This window comes from Hypanus sabinus, chromosome 3 (genome assembly GCF_030144855.1).
Source record: "Hypanus sabinus isolate sHypSab1 chromosome 3, sHypSab1.hap1, whole genome shotgun sequence".
NCBI lineage: Eukaryota > Metazoa > Chordata > Chondrichthyes > Myliobatiformes > Dasyatidae > Hypanus > Hypanus sabinus.
This window is the reverse complement of record NC_082708.1, coordinates 60385554-60398374: the sequence shown is the minus strand read 5'-3', so window position 1 is coordinate 60398374 and position 12821 is coordinate 60385554. Positions and strand designations below refer to the sequence as shown.

The window sequence follows — 12821 nt, the reverse complement described above, 5'->3', positions numbered from 1 at the left end:
ATGCCACCCTGCTGTAATCAACCGATACATATTCTAACCAGACAATTACTTTCTCATTTGAATATGTTCCAAACCACTAATTTTCTTCTTTGTATATTTGCAGAAGAGTCTGCCATCTGAATTTGATTTCTAATACATATCAATTTTATGTAAATTTTAAAATATTAGAAGTATAGGAACATCCTACATAGAAATAAATAACAGTTCCTTCTATATGTTGTATAAGAGTGTTCAGTATTCCTTTTACACCAACTGTTAGTTGTTGTTAGATAATAAATACTTGCCTTGCTGTAGCATGTATGAATAAGAGAGAAGTATTTCATCAGTGCTAGTTCTTTTTTCCTATCAGATGATCTTACCCTGAGAAGGAAGGAAGGCTATGGTCCAGGTGAATTCAATGGGACTAGGCAGAACAATAGTTTAGCATGGATTAGATGGGTCAGAGGACCTGCTTCTGTGCTGTAGTGCCCTATGACTCTAAGACGAGGAGTAAGTTGTAGAAACCTCTTCCAACCATTAGCCTGTTCTAGTGCTCTTTAGAAGTTTCTGTGGTGAGGTCTTATAACAGCAAACTAGATGCCAGGAGTGCAAAATTAGAGAACTGTTATCATTTGTTAAAGGAAATACCCAAGCAATGGTGATAAGACAGATTTCTTTAAACAGAAATTGAGCAGAATACCATGGATGTAGGAGATCTAAAATAGCAACAGACATGGCTGAAAATATTCACAGAGCAGAAGGCATCAGTGGAGAACAAAAGATTTAACATTTCAGGTGAATGAATTAGAGTAAGAACTGAGAATGGGTACAGTTAGAACACACTTTAAGTTGTGTAGAAAAGGGAGGAGGGAGGACGAGACAAAAAGAAGAATGTGTGAATGGATAGATTCTTAAAGACAAACTGACTATAGGATTGATACTGCTAGGCAACAAAAGGACTGGTGAGGTTCATATGTAGAATGATTATCTAAAATTGCCTGAGCAATTTGAAAGGAATACTGCAAATCAGGAATTGCCAATTTTGGTGTTGTGTCCAGAATGTGCCAAGATGAAAGAGTTTGTCTGTTACTAAAGACAACCACTGAGGCAAAATGTTTTGCCAAGCCACGTGAAGCTCAATTTTTGTATTACTTAAAATGGTTAGCAACAGTCATTGTACTTTTCCTCCTGAAAAGGGAAACATTAGTTCACTTTACTGTGGAAACAGTGCCAATCAGATATTCCCTCACAGAGCTGCAGGTTCTACTCAGGACTAGGTCACCAGGGAACTGTGTATTTTAAATATTTTTCTTGCACCTGTATTAGAAAAAGAAGTTAGTCATTCAGTGTCTTTTGTTCATGGAATCCGAAAATCAAAGCTGGTTGCACCACTCTTAAAGCAAACATTAACTTGACACCGATTCCAGTGGAACCACAAATAATCATTTTGGGGGAACATCTTTCTTTGGCTTGATTACTAAAGTTAATACAGTGATGTTGAAGAGCTGCACTGCACTCTGTATTCAGTAAAAACGTGAAGGGAAAAAATTATGCTGTGCTTCACTCCTGAAGGAAAAAAAAGTTTTCTTAATATTTTGTGGATGTAAGCATCTAAGACCTTGAAGAATGCGATCACTTGTATATTTTAATGAACACTGATCAAAGAGAACCTCGAACTATATCAATTAAAGAGTTTCTGTGCTAATCCCACTCAGCAATTAATACATTGATACTCTTTTATGTTCTATTAGATCTATATCCCCTCATAGGAAAGAATATGCAACTTGATTTAAAGCACCTCTTCCATGACTCGTGCTTTATTTTTTGTTATTGGTTGGTTTGTAACATCAAGGGTCACAGAACTGGTAAGAAAAGCCTTTACAATAACTTAACACCTTTAATAGGCAACATTTCACATGGAAGAGGCAGTTGACAATCTGCTGCCTATTGTGTAGCTCGGCTGGATCCTGTTGGCTAATGGCCACAGTTCCAAATGCAAACCTGCCAGTGGATTCCACATGGAATCCAGCACCAAAACCCAATCTTCCTGACAATTCCCAGTGCTAAGTTGCAGAATTGCCTTGGGATCTGAGAGTGGCATTAGGTTACATGAAGGTGGTAAAGTAGAAAATTTTTGTTATTAAATTTTATCTCCTTAAAATTATGTTACGTTGATTTAGCTTTTCTAATTATTGTTTTAATTTACTTATTTCCCATTAGTTTTATATTTCTTAATTAATTACATTATTTTTATTAAGAGCTACTGAATACAAAAGACACTGAGAAACCATAAAAATCACTTGCAGCCTTCACAGTACCTCTTGTCTTTTCCACCTGTCAAAACTTTCATCTGTGTTTTGGGAATAGTGCCAAGTCACTAGCTGCCAGGATGGCTGCTGCTGCTGAGGTCATATTATTTGCATTCAGGAAATTATGAGGCCAACAAAATTGTCGCTCGTCATCCAAAATGAGTAAGTACATGACCACAGGCAGCAATCCCACATAAGCATTTGTAAAATGTGACTCAGATTCAAAAATAGTTAATTCTTTATGCATTGCTTTGAGACATTCTGAAAACATGTAAGTCATTAGGTGGGTCAAATGTGAGATGATTTCATATATAAAATGCAATTTACTGCTTATCAAATCAATATTAAGCTGCTGAATGTAATCACTCTTGCAATAGAAAATGCCCAAAAGGTTTCACCAAATGACAGCAAAACTGGGTTTATGCAGATCTAGGGAGTGGAGAGCTAATACTCTCAAGTTCTGTCATTGTTGGAAAATATACATTAGAGTGAAACTCAGAAGCTAAATCATGTAATTGTTTTGATTTACTGAGTAATGTAATCCAGTCCTATGTCATTACATGTTGTATATCTGTTGAGAATCTCCTATTATTTTAAATGTGACTAAAAGAACAAGTTAGAGTAATTAAACAGGGCAACTAAGTGACTGTGAGCAGTGATGGTCAGGCCTCTGATAAGTAATCTGTCTTTATTTGTTAGGCACTTCTTATTTAAACCTGGAACTGGATCTTCTCCACTTTTTTGTACAACTGGACCTGGTTACCCCCTCACTTCGAGCACTGTGTACTCTCCTCCTCCTCGACCCTTACCCCGCAGCACGTTCACAAAGTCTGTCTTCAGTCTGAAAAAGCCCTACAAGTACTGTAACTGGAAATGCACAGCCTTGAGCGCCATCATCATTTCTGTAACACTAGTGATTCTACTCGCCTACTTCATTGGTAAGTTCTTTGTAAATATTTCAGGGAGGAGCTGCAGAAAATCTGTGGGAGACACTCTGACTCTGTGTGCAGTTGTCTCCTTCAAGGTGTGATTAGCCATTTCTTTGCTTTTGAGCATGTGATCACCTTGAGCTTTTCTCTAATGTATTTCTACTTGTATATTTTAAAATAAGTGCAGTAACAGTACTGTGCAGAAGTGTTAGGCACCCTAGATTTTTTATATGGTTTCAGATGGTACGGCCTCCACAGGTCTCAACATCATTGAGGCTGTCCGGGATTACCTGGAGGGACAGAAGCAAGCGAGACAGCCAAAGTCTGTGGCAAGTTCTCCAAGGTGCTTGGACAACCTACCAGCTGTTTTTCCTTCTAAATCTGCATGACAGTATACCTAGGAGAATTAATGCAGTTGTAAAGGCAAAGAGTGGTCACACCAAATATTGATTGATTTAGCTTTTACTGTTTATTGCTCTTCATAATATTTTTTTGATATTTAGAAACTTATCACTTCATTACTTTTGAAAGTATCTTGGCTTTTCAGAATTTTTTTACATGTGACAAAGACTTTTGCACAGTATGGTCTGTAATTTTCTTCCCTTTTTATTATTACAATTGGAAAATGCAAATTGGAATGGGGGATTTGACTGTTTTAATCTTTTGCATACCAGTGTAAAGATTGATAACAGACAAGAACACCTCATTTTGCACAGCAAGTCAGCACGCCATGTTAAATTTCTCTTGTCTGATTTCAGCCAAATGGCAATTGGGAGGCTACAACAGACTATAGTGTCCCCCACACCAAGTTAATGAAAGGAAAATCTGTAATCATCTCATTTTCAAGCAGCTTGTGCTGCTTGACAAAGTTTATAAGTCGTATGAGAAGTGCTGTGATGATGATCATAATTGAAAAGCCTGTTACACTCATTTTGTCGTCTCCCTCATGAAGAAAGACTGGGTAAGGTACTGGCGGGCTCACTGTATTGTTGGACTCAGCCCTCCAGCACATGAAGAAAGTAAATTGAAGATATTTCCTTCATAAAACATTTTGTTGAGAAATGTGCAATATCAGAAAAAGGACACTAAGGCTGCCTGTGGTTGCCACATGATGAAAGATAAACAGCATTTTTTTATTAGTTAGTTGTTCATTACAACACTAACTCATAACAATGTTAAATTAATATGGATTTTGCTTGCTGTGATTCCAAAAAGTAGAGCACTTCGGCTTTAAAGTTAGAAAAATTGCAAAAGAGTCTAAAACCTTCTAAATTAAACTAGTATCTTTTTATCCTTGATTTGAAGCTACCCAAGAAACTGACATAATCATCTTGCTCAAGTTGAAAACTGAAGTGCAACTTTTCAAACTTGAGTTTGATTAATCAGGACTCGGAATCCTTTGTTATCCTCAGTGTAAGCTGCTCCAATGTACCTCTGCTCAGTTGCCTGATTCTGGGTAATGCCACCAAAGTTATCCAAAATTCTGCTGTATTGTCACCATGCCAACACTTCAGCATTGCCCTTTACCTTGCTAACCTTTGCCAGCTCCTCGTTAGATAGTGTCTCAGTTTTAAAATGCCAACCCTTGTTTTCAAGCTCCTCACATTCTCACACCTCCCTCTCACTTTTTCCCATTTCATAATTTCCAAAATATCAGTCCTTCTCTAATTCCAAGCTCTTTCCGAACCCCAACTTTAGCCTCATTTCCAGTGTTTAGTTCTTTAGCTGCCAAGGCATTAAACTCTGGAATTCTGCCCCTTCCTCTCAGTGCTCCTCGGCCTTTTTCAATGCTCCCTAACACACAGGTCTTTGACCATGCTTTTGGACAAACTTTTCATTGTGCGACTTCACATAATAGTTTTTGTCACTGATGATCTTGTTAAGGGCTGGAGATAATCATTAATTACTCTCCATATATGGAAATAGTTGGCAATTTTAAAAAGAGCAAAATTACAAGTCATACAGTATATCAATAAGTGGCTAAATCTGATCCAAGCGTATTTTCTTTTGAAAGAAAGTAATCTGAGAACTAACTTAACCTAGGGGTCTAAGCAAAATTGTCATTGGAAAGGTGCCAACAATGCTAGCAAGATAATTATTGGAACATTGAAATTATTAAACTAAAATTAATCTTTCTGTTCCACTGCAAACATATTTAAAATGAGTTTTCAAATCCAGGGCCAATGACATGATAAAATAATTAATTACAATTTCTTAAAAGACAACACCATGAAGTACACTATTTTAAGTGTCGGGTGTGAGTGAGCAAATGCAACTAATTTAAAAAAGATGACTTCATTTATAAGAACCTGCTTAAATTGCAGAATGAACTTCAATATATAATGCAAATAAATTGTGAATAAGTCAGACAAAATTACTTAAAAGAAACTTTAACTTTTCATTTGGGAATTTATTTTTAAGTTAATGGATATATATTCATTTCAGGCAGTAGTGGGGAGGAACGGACTTTATTCTTTTAAAAACCATTTGACAGCTTGTATAGTGGCTCCTGCTGAGAGCCAGTCAGGATGAGAGAATGCACATCTAAATGCCATCCTGGTGCAGCCAAGCAGAAAGTTCCCATCATATAGGCGAGTCACTATCTATATGAGTGTGTGTGAGAGAGACCGTGTGCAACAGGGAGTCGGTGTATGTGTGTGCTAAGAGTCTGTGCAGGTGGGAAGGGGGGAAAGAGAGTCTGTGTGTGAGAAAGTGATGTTGTCAGTTTATAAGAGATATAAAAGCAAAAACATCCTGGAAACAGTAAGTAGATTGGGCATCATCTGAGGAAAGGAATAGAGTATTCATTTTTCAAGTCCAAGCTCCTCATCAGAATTGGTTAAGAGAGAATATTTAATTAAAGTGTGGGGTAGTGATGGACAGGACTAAAAGATTATCTCTAATAGAGTGAGGTCAGGACTTTAATGGAAATAAATTGTGGAAGACATCCAGGAAAAATACAGAGAAACATAAAAATAATGAATTGCAGGACTAAGGGACGTGGCCAGAAAGTCAGGCTGTGCTAATAGACTTAGGAAAACTGATCTTGTATCACAAATACATAAATTGCAACAGAAATGGGAAAATACATAAAGCTGTGTGAGGAAAAATGTCAGTGTGAGGAGTGAATGTCAGTGAGTGAGAGAGTACTGATCTGTTAGCTAGTGTGTGAGAAAGACTCTCAATAAGCTGGTGTGTGAGAGAGTGTGTCGGTAGGTCAGCACAAGGCTAGAGATTGACACTGGTGTCAAAAAATATGGCTGCTGTAACTACAGTTTCCACAAATCTTGATAGATTTGAGAGGGAAAATTCATTATGTTTTTAATTATGTGGGAATTTCTGTTTTGTACACATTTTTAAAATTAATTACAGGCTGCTGGCGACGGATACGATAGGGTTGTTTAAGAGACTCCAGGATAGATACATAGGGCTCAGAAAAATAGGGGGCTATGGGTAACCCTAGGTAATTTCTAAGGTAAGGATGTGTTCGGCACAGCTTTGTGGGCAGAACAACCTGTATTGTGCTGTAGGTTTTTAAAAAAATTACAATAATTACAATGACTTAGAAGGTCATCAACTTGCATTTGTCTCTTTGGCTCTCCATGTCTGTAAATTGTTTCTCCTTCCCGCTCAGTATTCCAGTCTTAAAACCATCACCATAGAGTGGACTGCGTGTTTCCATTCTTCAGCCCTTTGTCTCCTCCACCCATCTACTCCTCCATCAGCTTCTGTCACTATTTCCACTATCACCTATCACCCCTCCTCACCTGGATCACCTATTGCTTTCCTTCTCCTATTTCACCCCTTCCCTTCAGCATGTAAAACTGGCTGTTTCTCCTCTGCAGAGTCTCAATCAGAAACGGTTTGTCCATTTCCCTCCACAGCTGCTGCCTAACCTGCTGAGTTCCTCCAGCTTCTTGTCTTTTTTTTTGCTTCAGATTCTAGCATCTGCTGCCTCTTATGTCTCCCTCCTAACCTGTAGATTTTACATGCCCTTTCAGCATCCCCGAATAAATTGACACCTTTTGGATCTGATTATCCATTTTCATTACTGCTACTTCTGCATTTTCGAACCACTTTCACGCTACCTATCATTATAGCACAAACGTCTGTTGATTAATAATGAAGCATCATTGCTTGCATCTTCAGTGAGAGAAAAATGTTAATCACAATGTTATATTGCACAGTCCATGTGAAGTGCATCTAAGAATAGCCTTCTGCTCAGACTGAAGGGAAAGGAAAAGACCCAAGTAATAGAAAAAAGTTAACCCATTAACTGGTGACAGCTGAGGTGTTCTTAGTGGATCGATAGCAGATCTAAATTTCCAATGCAAAGTTTAAAAAGTCTTCATAAAAGACTGCAAGTATTCTATATTTCCTGCATTTCTACTGTTATACCAACAATAGTGTTCCTCAGTCCTTCACTACCACTCTGCAAGCCTCCAAATTCATCATGTTATTTGCCGTAATTTCCACTATCTCTAACCGAATCCTAGCAATTCTTCCCCCTCCCTCCCCCCCTCCAGTTTCTATAGGGATTGCTCCCTATGGGACTCCGACCCATCCCTCCCCATTGATCTCCCTCTTGGCATTCAACCCGGCAAATGTGACAGGTGGTACATGTGTCCCCCACTCTACTCTCACCATCAATCAGAGTCCCAAGCTATCCTTCCAAGTAAGCAATACTTCACCTGTGAGTCTGTTGGGGGTCACCTGTTGTAACCAGTGTTCCCAGTGTGACTTCCTCGACATCAGTGGAGTGCAGATTGGGAGAACTCTTTGTCAAGCACCTTCTGCTGCAAAAAGCAGGATGTCCCGGTGGTCATCCATTTTAATTCTACTTCCCATTCTCATTCTAACTAGTCTGCCCATGGCTTCCTCTGCTGCCATATTTAGGTCAATCTCAGGTTGGAGGAACAATACCTCATTCTGTCTGGGTAGCATGCAACATTGATTCCTCCAACTTCCAGTACTCTTTCTCCCCTCCCACATTTTCTCTTTTTCAAATCCCCATTCTCGTCTCCTCACCTGCCCATCACCTCCCTCTGATTCCCCTCTTCCTTCCCTTTCTTCCATGGTCCACCGTCTTCTCCTATCAGATTCTACCTTTTTCCCTTTATCTCTCCCCTTCCAGCTTCTTACTTTGTCTCCTTCCCCCACCCACCTACTTTCCCCCTCACTCAGTCTCACCCCTCCCCCACCTTATTCTGGCTTATGCCCCCTTCCTTCCCAGTCCTGATTAAAGGTCTCTGCTGGAAACTTCAACTGTTTATTCCCCTCCACAGATGCTGCCTGACTTACTGAATTCCTCTAGTGTTTTGTGTGTATTGCTCCAAGATGTCCAACACCTGCAGGACATTCTGTGTTTATGACTGCTGGTGTTGTTAGTTTTCTGTTTAAAATATTTAATCTTCCTGGCATGGTTGAGTAGAAGCATTCTGAAGCCAATATGTTCAACGTCATTATTAGCTGAAGTGAATACTGGAGTTAAAATATAGACCTTTCTTCAAAAGCTGTCTGTGGTCAGGCTCTAAGTGTAAGAAAGCCTATTAACAGTGTTGCTGCAAAGAACAAAATCCTCCGTGATTGAATTATGCTTTTGTAAAATAAACCCATGAGCACAGGAAACTGCAAGTAGTTTGATAGTTGGTTGTTTATTGGGATACATCGCGGAATAGGCCCCTCTGGCCCTGCAAGCCACAACGCCCAGCAATCACTGATTTAACCCTAACCTGATCATGCAACAGTTTACAATGATCAATTAGCCGACCTACTGGTACACCTTTGGACTGTGGGGGGAAATTTACATGTCACAGGGAGACCATATGAACTCCTTACAGACAGCGGTGGTCTACAAAGTGTTGTGGTAAACACTGCCCTACCACGCCGCCTAAGTAAACTTGGCCATTGATTAGAACAAAGGAGTTGCTTGTGTTTTTTTTATTAGAGTATGAAAAGCTTCATGAATGTCAAATGACAGTGAATGTTTCATGATGACAATTTCAGCTGATTTAATGAACATTACGGTTTTGTAAAGCAGTGGTCCCCAACCTCTGGGCCACGGACTGATACCGGGCCGCGAAGCATGCAGGATGCAGCGGAAGCCCGGTAGCTTGTCTATTTCAGCTTTTTTCTTTACGATGTGCTGGGTGCATTCCGCCTACCACTGCACCCCTAGACGCTTCCCGGTCCGGTATTGGTCCACAGCCCGGAGGTTGGGGACCACTATTGTAGAGTAGCTTGTGAACTATTAATTGATTTTTCATTTAGATTTCTATTGTATTCCACTGCATCTTTTAAAAATACTTTGAATAGATTAAACATACTAAACCAGCAAAATCATACCAATGTTGACATAAACTTAACAGTTTTAAACCTTAAAAAGCTCCCGCGAATGGTGTGGAAGCCCCACTCCCAATCCCCTATAACTGATTCTGAAGGATCAGATTTGTCAGGAGGACGGGAAATACAGCTCAGTGAAAGGAAACATTCCACTTCCTCTGTATCTGTGGATGGATAATTCTCACATTCATCCCTTCCACATCGGCATGGCGGAGATGGTAAATTGGTGATAATGTCACTCATAGTTCAAGGGCCTTGACTAATGATTCAGTTGCAGGCTCGCAGCCTCCGCACGGAAGCTAAGGTATTGAAATAAATAACTAATTTCTTTAAAGATGGCCATGAAATTGCCAGTGAAATCCACATCTCACAAATGATTGTTCACTATCCATGTGAAATAAATCTGAAACAAATAAAAAGCAACCAAGAATCAAATTAACTCTTTGCATTCTGAAATCTATCACTTGCATCCTTCATCACCAAAGGCAGGCAGCATCTTTTAATAGAGTTCCTGTTAATATTCCACTTCTCTAAGCACTTTATAAAAATGCTGCTAATCAGAATCAAACTGTTTGCTCCATTGCATTTATAATTTGTGATCAGCACATCGTTTATGCGGATTTGCAAACCACTGCATAGTCATTCATCTCACAAAGCCCTAAGAACCCTAGTGAACATTCTGAATCATTGTAGTGCACATTTTATGCTGTGTTGTGCAGCCACTATAATTTTATATTTATCGCAGCTATGTATTGATCTGAACTGAATTTAGTTTGCTGAATTTTAGTTTAAATTCAGCAAACTGAATTTTAGTTTTAGTCCTGTGTTTATTCCAGTCTGTACCATGCTCTTGTTTGTGCATTTGTTGTGGTAGTAGGTGGGGTAGAGGGGTGGGTGGGTGGAGCATACAGAGTATGCCCAAGAATGGAAAAGCCCAGAAGAAGTGCTGGATAAGAGTGGTGGTTCATTATTAAGCACCCCCAACGGCCAGGCCGTGCTCTCTTCTCCCTGCTGCCATCAGTACAGTGGTACAGCAACCTCAGGACCCGTATCACCAGGTTCAGGAACAATTATTACTTGTCAACCATCAGGTTCTTGAACCAGAGGGGTTAACTTCACTCAACTTCACTCGCCCATCACTGAATTGTTCCAGCTGAACTGGATTCACTTTCAAGGACTCTTCATGTTCTCGAAATCATTTAATTATTTCTTATATTATTATTTATTTTCTTTTTCTCCTTGTATTTGCTCAGTTTGCTGTTTTTTGTTTTGTCCTGTCATTGATTCTATTGCGTTTCTTGTATTTACTGTGATTACCCACAAGAAAAGGAATCTCAGGGTTGCACGTGAGGATGTATACAGAATGCACTTTGAAAATAAATTTACTTTGAACTTTGGATGCAGCCCAGTCCACCACAGGAAACGCCCTTCCCAACTTTGAGCACATCTACAACAGCACTGCCACAAGAAACTGTATCCATCATCAAGGATTCCCACCACCTAGGCCTTTCTGTCTTCTTGTTGCTACCATCCGGAAGGAAGTACGGGAGTCTTGGCTCCCACACCACCAGGTTCAGAATCCTTTATTACCTACCCTTCAACCACCAGGCTCCTGAACCAGCAGAGATAACCACTCGGTACTGAACTGATCATGGAACACAACCTGCGGACAGACTTTCAAGGACTCAACAACTCATGTTCTCAGCTTTACTTACTTAGTTTGTACTTGCACTGCTCGTCTTCTTTTGCACATTGGTTGTCAATCTTCATTTGGTAGTTTTTCATTGACTCATTTGTAATCTTTCTTCAACTGTGAATACTTACTTACTGCCCATTACACCACTGGCATTTAGGGCAGCAACACATCTTTGTCACTCCATCTTTATCTGACCATGCTGTCACACACAGATAAAGAAGGATTCTTCATTGCTGTTTCCGTAACAATTTTTTTGGACCATTCAGGGTTGTTAGCCCAGAGCTGAACCCCGAAGACAGTTGGACCACTCTTAGTCTGGCCTGTACCCTTTGACCTATTTGGCATGGATGACCCTACCAAGAGCCAAACCACAAGGCCCTCACACGAGCCACAGTTCTCGGGGTCATTAAGGCTGCAAGCCTCCAAACCCTACGACAAAGTTGTGATGACTTGGAAACTTTGAGTCTTGCCAGTCAAGTCTATTAATTTCAAGCAATCTTCAAAGCAGCCTACAAAAGTGTGAGATTCCAATTACAAGCTGAAGATGCAGATATTCACAGTGAACCTGGGAATATGGGCCAAAACAAAACTGATTTAAGATTAATTGAGCATTGAAAACCCAATTTTAAAATTTAATATTACAACTATCAGTAAATAATGACATATCAATAATTACCATAACCAACATTTTTAAATCTTATTTTATTTGTGACCTTTAACAACTGTCAAATATGTCACATATGAACAGTTCTGGGAACTACTGAAATATTTTCCCAAATTAGTGATTTCATGAAGAACATGTCAAGTGTGTAATTCTCTGCATCATCAGGCCAGTAACTCAAGTAGAGACGAAACCAGCTCCAGCAAATGTGATGTTTTCAGTCTGTGCCAAACCACTGTGGGAGCATTCTAACCAGATGCCTTAGCAAAAACAATCAGTATAAAATTATAGCTGCCTCAGAACTCACGGATTGATGAGTGCATATAAAATTTGAATATTAAAAGTGGAATATTTCTGGAAGTATTGACCTACAGTATGAAGTATAAGGCAAAGATGCATATATATGTATATCAGAAACAGCAAGTAGTTTTAAATTGATATTTAGGCATCTTAATATGCCGCTTGAACTATGCATCATTAAACACTAAGGTCTATGTATACATTTCGTCACAAATTTTCAAATATTCAATATTTATTTCACTTCTTTTATATTAAGTACTTAACACAACATTTTTTACCTGTATAGTTATTCCGTGAAGGCAATTGTTTAAAATGTAAGCAAAATAAAATATCTAATGTTTGCCTTTTACCTTACCCAAATAAAAGAAGTGAGCCAGCTTTGACGATTTATTTACCAAAATAATCTGTATACTATCATGGTTAAGTGGGTTGACTTAGGTCAGACACTGAAACAGGAGTTAACATTGAAAATAAAAGTAAGTCTGTTGACAATTTCATTGCATTATTCCATTTTTCTATGAATAAAGGTATCCTGTAAATGTTGGCAGCTACTTAATCCATCATATTGAAATATAAAGCACCTATTTTATGATTTCAGTTATTAA

At 39.0% G+C, this 12821-nt stretch overlaps 1 protein-coding gene across 1 annotated transcript in view; it reads left to right on the top strand.

Annotated features, from left to right (window-relative positions):
• Positions 1-12821, top strand: part of tenm4 (teneurin transmembrane protein 4) — a 1643409-nt gene that overhangs the window by 1367618 nt on the left and 262970 nt on the right. Inside the window, exon 11 of the mRNA XM_059964502.1 lies at positions 2988-3226. Within this exon, the coding sequence (XP_059820485.1) occupies positions 2988-3226 (239 nt within the window). The remainder of the gene's footprint in view (positions 1-2987; positions 3227-12821) is intronic.